General features: G+C 35.1%; 1 protein-coding gene across 1 annotated transcript; it reads right to left on the bottom strand.

Moving 5' to 3' along the window:
* Positions 1–826: 826 nt before the first annotated feature.
* On the bottom strand, positions 827–3,292 carry LOC107763118 (large ribosomal subunit protein uL5z). Its single transcript, XM_075235293.1, has 5 exons — positions 3,154–3,292; positions 2,927–3,034; positions 2,797–2,839; positions 1,686–1,881; positions 827–1,375 (listed from the first exon to the last, which is right to left on the bottom strand). Exons 1-5 carry the CDS (start codon positions 3,154–3,156, stop codon positions 1,180–1,182), a joined length of 546 nt encoding a protein of 181 aa, XP_075091394.1. The 5' UTR covers positions 3,157–3,292; the 3' UTR covers positions 827–1,179.
* Between the last annotated feature and the right edge of the window lie 6,050 nt (positions 3,293–9,342).

Below are 9,342 nucleotides of genomic sequence, written 5' to 3'. Positions count from 1 at the left end.
GTAGCACCCAAAGAACGACTTCAAGTTTCTTTCGGGAGTTTTAGTAATTTAAAGTTGGAACTAGGACCCAGCCCTTCTTTTAGATATATAATATGTGGGCATTTTTATAGTTAATTTAAGTGATGCTCAACAGCGTAGTGAAATTCGCCTTGGATCCTTTAGTCCATGAGAGTATAAGATTCAATTACATGTATATACACTATGACTTGTGAGTTGTGCCCCACCCCCTTAAAAAAAAGCCCCCGTGAAAACGGCCTTACATTTTCAGTTAGTATTTATATAATCAACATTAACTTCTTGTACTAAGGCATACATGTTACAGTGAAAACTGCCTTTTATCTCTTCACAGCAAGAAAGTTTTATTGATTATGATTTCCTCAAATGAGGCGGCACAGATGAAGCCCTTAATTCGGTAAAAAAATTTAACTCGTCCGATTCCGCTGAGCATCTTTTGTTTACTTTTAACCTGATATATTTAAGCCGCCCATTTTAGGTCCATAACATTTCTAAGACTTGAGAATGCAATCATGCATCCATATCAAGCTTTTACGTTGAGACAGAGCCGTGCAGGAACTTGTCGGGTAAGTCAATTCCTGCAGTCTGATTTGAAAATATTTACTAGTACCAGTTACCTTAATTGATATCTATGCAACCTACGGATTCACAGGCTGCAAATATTGCATTAAACTGATTGCACAAACAGGCATATACTGATTGAGAGATCTAACTATATCAAGCTGTGTTCCCAATGCCGCCCTCAACAAACTGCTTCATTAGTACAGCACATAAAAAAAAAACAGACCCGGAATAGTAAAAGGCTCGGTTCAGGGTAACAATAACAGCATTGATATATATTTGGTTGTATTGCACGCCCAAAAAACAACGCTTAAACAGTGGATTAATTTGTTACCACAATAGCAAACAAATCAGGTATTCAAAGCGTCTATTGTACTAGATTGTGGAGTTGAATGATTCTGATTTAATTGGAACAAAAGAAAATGACCAAAAAAGATGGAATTGATCTGATAGCCAAAATGAGAACTAAAACATCCTCATACGCCACTACTAGAAACTCTCCAAAACTTTCCTCTACGAGTGATATAGATGCAGGTCTACAAAATACATAAACATAAACTTGAGAGGAGACAGACTGATCCAGAAGTTGGCTTTATAAGCTTATCACTGAATGTTTGAGGACTTGTTAAGGATAACTCCTTCATATTTGACCTGGAACCACTTCATGGCATCCTCCTTTGTGACTCTGTGCTGAATCCCAACTCGAGACTTGCACCTGCGGCGACGGGCAACACGGTATCCAGGACGCTCCAATACAACATAGAAGTCCATGCCATAAATACCAGTTGAAGGATCATATCTGTAAAACAGATGACAAAACTCAAGGAGCGGAAAGACATTTTATAGATATGAAGTAGCAGATGCATAAGCTTCAAGGTTAATATAGTAAGACCACAGCAACCATACGGAAGAAACAAGAGAGCAATATGAGAAGAATTGTTTCTTAATAGTCTAGTTCCATTTTTATGCAGTTCAGACAAAAAGAGTTAACGACAATATTCTTGTTTTACACTGAAAAGGAAGACCAGCTACAGACCACCTCATAAGCAACAGCAGCTAAATATGTAAATCGTGAAAGCTATAGAGAGATACTACAAGATGATCCTTACTTAATTCCAAGATCAATGTGCTCCTGAATACCAAACCCAAAGCAGCCGGTCTCACTGAAGTTCCTTCTCAACAACTCATATTCCTTAACTTTCAATCCACTCTCAAGTAGCTGCATAGCTTTCTCCCCTCTGACAGTTACATAGCAAGCTATCTTTTCATTACGCCTGATTCCGAAAGACCGCACAGTATACCTTGCTGTTAATGAGAACCAAGCAAGCACGTGAGAGATTAAATAGTTTTCTTGATAAAGCAGGGGAAATCTGAGATAAATACAACCTCAGTTAAAGAGTCGGTAAAAAAGTAACAAAACAAATCACTGGAAATTCCATTCACCAGCTATTTTACCCGTATCATTGTATGAACAATAGCAGGACACTAGTTAGTTATCCATAATACGTCACAATATAAAATTGTGAGTAACACTGGCACCAACATCTACCAAAAATTATTCGCATGCCTTGTAGCTAAAAGAAACATATCAAGTATAATTACAAAAAAATCAACCAAATAAGTTACTCCCTCCGTTCCAGTTTATGTGAACCTATTTCCTTTTTGATCCGTTCCAAAAAGAATTGACCCCTTTCTAAATTTGAAAACACTTTAGCTTAAACTTCCAATTCTACCCTTAACGAGAAGCTTTTATAACCACACAAATACTATAGACCCATTTTTGACTTGTTTAGGATCACAAATTTCAAAAGTTTCATTTTTTCTTAAACTCCGTGCCCAATCAAACAGGTTAACATAAATTGGAACAGAGGGAGTAGTAGTTATTCAAGGTCTAGTCTAACTGCAGAAAAAAAGGGGCTTGTCTACATGCATATAGGTCGAATTAAACATAGATTACTCCCCATTACCCGACATCTAAACTGCCATTAGTCAATCAACCAACTATGCCACAATGCAAAAACTAATTGGGTTCGGCTACATGAATTTTTGCATCCGTTTCTTTCTGTTCAACATTTAAACTAAAACTAATTAAAAATTAATGCTAAATTAAAACAAATTCGCGGACCAGCAACATGTTCTTCGCGTAGAGCTAAAATTTCCAAGAACCGACAATGTACTTAATAAAAATGTGCCAATTAGATAAATATTCAAGAGCTTTACCCTTGGAGAAAACAGGGGATTGGCCGCTGAGCTGCTCCAAGACCTTAAGCATCAAAACGGAAGTAGACCCAATTTTAGTTTCAATATAATGAAAAAAAAGAAGAGGGAAATTACGAAAAAGGGGTCACACCTTAGCTGCTCTGGTGAGACGATCTCCGCTCTCACCGACGGATATGTTGAGGACGAGCTTCTGGACCTTAATTTCTCTCATGGGGTTGCTCAATTTCTTCTCTGAAGCCTGCAAAACCAAAAATGCTATTAATTTAAAAGTCACATATATACATATTTTTTTGGCACATATATACATATGATTAAACATTAATACTCATGAAACGGAAGTGGCTGAGAGATAGATACCATGGCGCTTCCGCTGGAAGATGTTACAGCAGCAGTAGCAGGGAGAGTTGTTGGGTACTGAGATGGCGGTAAAAAACCCTAATCGTATCTAACTTTATAAATGGTACGATATGGGCCGCAGCATGTGTCGGGTCGTGGCCATTTTCAGAATATGTTGGAAAAAACATAAATAAATAAAACATGTTATAAGAAATTATAATGGATGTCTATGTTATTCTATTATCTTACTCTCAAATGCTTAATGACATATTCAATTATATATTTCTTCATTTTTCATACTTATATAAAAGAATTGTAATAGATGGAAAGAATACACAGTTGAAGAAGAAATAAAATTTCCTCTCTTTCTCTCTATATCTCTTAGCTTGTTTTTCATTTTTCTATATCGTTACTTTGAGCTATATTTCATAACACGTTATCAGCACGAGACTCTACCGTCTCAAGAATATCTTTGAGAAGACTAAGCAAATATAGATATCTCTCAAAGCAAACTTGGATCAAAGTTCAATTGTAAAAATATTTGCTTAATTAATTCATGTACGACACATACAATATTCAAAGTGAAGAAATATTTCTCTCATTTAAGTATGTGTAAGGCACATGTTACTATAATTTCTGATAGTAGTAATCTAATTGAAGGCTCTGGAAGAGCTACTATAATTCTGCCTAATGGAACAATACTTATCATTGAGAATGCAATGTTCTCCTTCAAGTCCAAGAGGAACTTGTTGAGTTTTAAAGATATCCGTCGAAATGGATTTCATATTGAGACAATAGATGAGAATAATCTTGAATATCTCATCATTACCAAGAACGTCTCTCGCGAGAAAAGAGTTATTGAGAAATTCCCATATTTATCTTGTGGCTTCTATTGGATAAGAATTAGTGCAATTGGGGTACATTCTATCCTAAACCAAAAGGTTATTGATTCCAATACTTTTGTACTTTGCCATGGTCGATTGGGACATCCTGGATCAATTATGATGAGATGAATTATAGAAAACTCAAATGGACATCCATTAAAGAATTTAAAATTTCTTTTAAATAATGAATTTTCTTGCACTTCTTGTTATCAAGGCAAGTTAATTATTAGACCATCACCAACAAAGGTTGGGATTGAGTCCTCTGCGTTCTTGGAACGTATAAAAGGGGATATTTATGAACCTATTCACCCACCTAGTGGGTCGTTTAGATATTTTATGGTCTTAATAAATGCATCTTCTAGATTGTCTCGTGTGTGTCTATTGTCATCTCGCAACCTGCATTTGCAAAATTAATGGCACAAATAATTCGATTACGGGCACAGTTTCCCGATAATTCAATTAAGTCTATTCGACTTAATAATGCTGCTGAGTTTTTATCCCAAGCATTTAATGATTATTGCTTATCAACTGGGATAAAAATGGAACATCATGTAGCTCATGTTCACACTCAAAATGGTCTTGCAGAGTCTTTGATTAAACGTCTAAAATTGATAGCAAGATTGTTACTCATGAAAACGAGATTACCCACTTGTGTTTGGGGTCATGCCATTTTGCATGCTGCAACGCTAGTTCGTCTTAGACCGATAAATTATCATAAATATTCCTCGTTGCAATTAGTTTTGGGTCATGAACCTAATATATCCCATTTAAGAATTTTTGGGTACGCAGTATATGTGCCTGTAGCACAGTCATATCGCACCAAGATGGGACTCCAAAGAAGGCTAGGAATATATGTTGGGTTTGAATCGCCCTCCATTATTTGCTACCTCGAATATTAACGGGAGATTTATTTACTGCTCGATTTGCAGATAGTCGATTCGATGAAGCATTGTTTCCAAAATTAGGGGGATAAATTGGTGAAATCAAACGAGAAATTTCATGAAAATCCATCATTGTCTCATCTTGATCCACGTGCCTCTATATGTGAAAAGAGGTGCAAAAGATTATTCATTTGCAGAAAATAGTAAATCAAATACTAGACGCATTTACGGATCTGAAAAGGATAACGAAATCATATATCCCTGCAGAAAATGTTCCAATTTGTATTGATGTCTCTGCTGGACAATCTTCTAGTATCATAGCTAATGAGTCAAAAGCACGCCTAAAGCGTGGCAGGCCATTGGGTTCTAAAGATCGAAATTATAGAAAAAGAAAAATAAATTATCAAGATGACACTGCGAATGAGTCTCATAGAGAAACCCATGATTTAACCAATCCTGAGATTCACGAGGAAATCAATGACACTAATACTCAAGAAAATAAGGAACTATCAATAAACTCAATCGATATTGAGATAGATTTGAATCGATTGAATATAGTTGTGGATTATGTCTTTGTATACAATATTGCATCTAGCATTATGCAAGATAATGAGTATCTTGAATCTCAATCCATTGGATAATGTCGACAAAGACGTGATTGGCCAAAATGGCAAGAACCAATCCAATCTGAGTAGGATTCACTTGCGAAATGTGAAGTTTTTGGGTTTGTAGTCCAAACACCTAAGGGTGTTAAACCTATTGGCGATAAATGGGTCTTTATACTTAAAAAGAAATGAGAAAAATAAGTTACAAAGATATAAGGCACGCCTTGTTGCACAAGGATTTTCACAAAGGCCTGGTGTCGATTATGAAGAGACGTATTCTCATGTTATGGATGCTATAACATTCCGTTATCTCATTAGTATTATTGTCCATGAATAGCTTGACATGCATTTAATGGATGTGGTTACAGTCTACCTTTACGACTCACTTGATAATGAGATATACATGAAAATTCCCGAGGGATTTAAAATGCTCGACGTACATAATTCAAAGTCCCAGGAAATGTTTTCAATAAAATTGCAAAGATCTTTGTATGGTCTAAAGCAATCAGGAAGAATGTGGTATAATCGCCTTAACGAGTATTTATTAAATAAAGGTTATATAAATGATGTCATTTGTCCGTGTATTTTTGTAAAAAAAACAACATCGGAGTTTGTTGTACTTGCTGTATATGTTGATGGCATAAATCTTATTGGAACCCCTACAGAACTCCAAGAGGCAAATGATTATTTAAATAAGGAATTCGAGATAAGATATTTCCGAAAGACAAAATTATGTCTTGGTTTGCAAATTGAACATTTGGCAAATAGAACTTTTATTCATCAATCTGCCTACATAGAAAAGGTATTAAAACGATTTTACATAGATGAAGTACATTCATTAAGTACTCTGATGATTGTTTGATCACTTGATGTGAATAAGGACCCGTTCCGACTTCAAAAAAAGAACGAAGAATTTCTTATTCCTGAAGTACCATATCTTAGTGCAATTGGTGCACTAATGTATCTTGCTAACACTACAAGGCATGACATAACTTTTTCAGTTAATGTCTTAGCAAGATATAGCTTTGTTCCTACAAAGAGATATTAGAATGGAATTAAACACATATTGCGGTATCTAAAAGGGACTACCGATATGGGTTTATTTTATGGTAATGATTGCAGTCCCGATCTTGTTAGTTATGCCGATGCTGGGTATTTATCTGACCTACACAAGGCTCGATCTCAAACTGCTATGTGTTTACATGTGGAGGCACTGCAATATCTTGGCGATCGACTAAGCAATCAATCGTGGCTAATTCATCTAATCATACTGAGATAATTACTATTCCTAAAGCAAGTTGAGAATGTGGATGGTTGAGGTCTATAATACACCTTATTCGAGACAAGTGTGGTTTGAAATATGATAAATTACCCACAATTTTGTATGAAGACATTGCAACATGCATAGCCCAATTTAAATGAGGATTCATAAAAGGAGATAGGATAAAACATATTTCACCAAAGTTATTTTTTACACATGATCTTCAAAAGAATGGTGATATTAATGCGAGCAGATCTGTTCAAGTGATAATATGGCTGATTTATTCACCAAATCTCTACTGACGTCAACCTTCAAAAAACTAGTATACAAGATTGGGATGTGAAGGCTCAAGTATGTGAATTGATACTCTCGTCGGGGGGTTAATACGCGGTGTACTCTTTTTCCCTTATAAGGTTTTGTCCCACTGAATTTTCCTTGCAAGGTTTTTAATTAGGCAACCAAAAAACGTATTTCTAAGCATGTGTACTCTTTTTCCTTCACTGGAATTTTTTTCTAGTAAGGTTTTAACGAGGCACATTATCTATGGACATCCAAGGGGAACTGTTATAAGAAATTATGGTGGATGTCTATTTTCCTCCATGATCTTCCTCTCAAATGCTTAATGCCATATTTCTTCATTTTTCATGCCTATATAAAGGCATTGTAATAGATGGAAAGAACACACAATTGAAAAGAAATAAAGTATCATCTCTTTCTCTCTATATCTCTTAGCTTGTTTTCCTTGTTCTCTATTGTTACTTTGAGCTATATTTCATAACAAAAAATATGTAAAATATGAAATTACATTCCTCAAATGAACGTTTGCCCACCAAAAAAAACAATTGTCAAAATATTGTTTGGTTATGTATTGGACTGAAGTTTTATAAATTTACAAAAACTAAAAAAATAAAATAAAAATTATAGATGAATTTTAAGTAGAAAAAGTTTATCACGTTTTCACGTAAATAATATTTTTTCCCATAAATTTATAATACTTTTTAAGTAAAATATATGCCCAAACATAATTGTAATTTTTATTTTTTTTTTTTCAACGTAATTCATATACTATTTCTTTCAGTCTCACATTTTTACTAGCTCAATTGATTGACTATTAGTAGCCAGGACTCCATTCACCATCTTCTCCCTTACTGTTTTTTCCCTTTTTTCCCTCCCTTACGTATAGTAAAGAGATTTATAAAATTGTTCGAAAATTGTCCCAAAAAATCTGTTACACATTTTACCTATGTGACATTTTGCCTCCCATCATCATTCACATTGAAATTAGTATCCCGTCTCAATCCAGAGTCCGGAACGAAAGTGTTATTTTTCTTACTCAAAGAACAAAAATAGGTCTAAAGACATCTCGTGACCATTTTATGTATAACGCATGAATTACATGCGCTATATCTTAATGGCACATTTGTCCTGTTAATTGATTAACCCATAATAATTGATGGGTATAATGCATAAACTATCATAAGCTCTACATAATGTTTGTTAGAAAATTTCTAAATACAACTGTTCAGAAATAAGAATAAACAGTGCAAAACGAAAACTTGAGGGTGACTCTGAAACCTGCGAACGCAGCGACAGGTTTATCTTGAGTCTCCGCAGCGACAGTCCATACAGCTAGCTAACGAACAAATACCTGGATCTGTACATAAAAAATAAATTATGCAGAAGAGTAGCATGAGCACACCACAGCGGTGCCCAGTAAGTATCAAGATTAACCTCGGTGAAGTAGTAACGAGGACTAGTCAAGACACCCACTGGTCTAATAAACTGAACATGCATTAGTATAGGGATGACAGAATATGACATCTATCTAAGGACCCCGCGATATGGCTAACGACATAGCAACTGCAATAAGAAAGGAAAAACAGTAAGTAACAGCGGAACACCAGAACAAGACACAGAAGAATGAACGAAAACACAACCCAAATCCAAAAATCACAATACAATAAAGGCAAGTAGTAACTCAGCAGCTGCAATAGTTTTCACATCAGGTCTCAGCCATCAACCCCAATAAATTAGTCAAATCCTTCAAGTGTAAACTTTCACCCGTAAGCTTTTAAATTGAGATCTTTAGAATATAATCTTTTCCAATAAGAAATTATTTTTAAAATATACTTCCTTCAAATAAATATCTTTTAAAAATAGTTCTTTCAAGATAAATTCTTTCAAATATAAATTTTTCAAATAATTAGCCTTCAAACATAGTTCTTTCAAGATAAATACTTTTCAAGTATAACCCTTTCAAATAAATATCTTCAAACATAGTTACTTCAAGATAAATACTTTTCAAATATAAACTTTTCAAGTAATATCCTTCGAGTATAAGTCACCCTGTGACACCTAAGCATGGAAGATTAGCAGCTCCGAACACAGATATAACCACAGGGAAAATCTACTGGGATACCGTCCCGTAGTCCCGAATTAATTATGCAGTAAGGGGGGAGGGAAAGGGGAGGGATCTCCCGGAATACGTCCGTAGTCCCAAAATAAATATGCAATGCCGAGGGATCTCCCGAAATACGTTCGTAGTCCCAAAATAAATATACAATGCTGAGGGATCTCCC

Source organism: Nicotiana tabacum, chromosome 17 (assembly GCF_000715075.1).
Source record: "Nicotiana tabacum cultivar K326 chromosome 17, ASM71507v2, whole genome shotgun sequence".
Lineage (NCBI taxonomy): Eukaryota > Viridiplantae > Streptophyta > Magnoliopsida > Solanales > Solanaceae > Nicotiana > Nicotiana tabacum.
This window is presented reverse-complemented; position numbering and strand designations above follow the sequence as displayed.

Bases quoted from the DNA above. Each gene is read 5' to 3' on its own strand.
- LOC107763118 (XM_075235293.1), bottom strand. The intron at 2,840-2,926 runs GTGTGACCCCTT...TTGATGCTTAAG, and splicing joins GTCTCACCAGAGCAGCTAAG to GTCTTGGAGCAGCTCAGCGG. The intron at 1,376-1,685 runs GTAAGGATCATC...TCTGTTTTACAG, and splicing joins CACATTGATCTTGGAATTAA to ATATGATCCTTCAACTGGTA.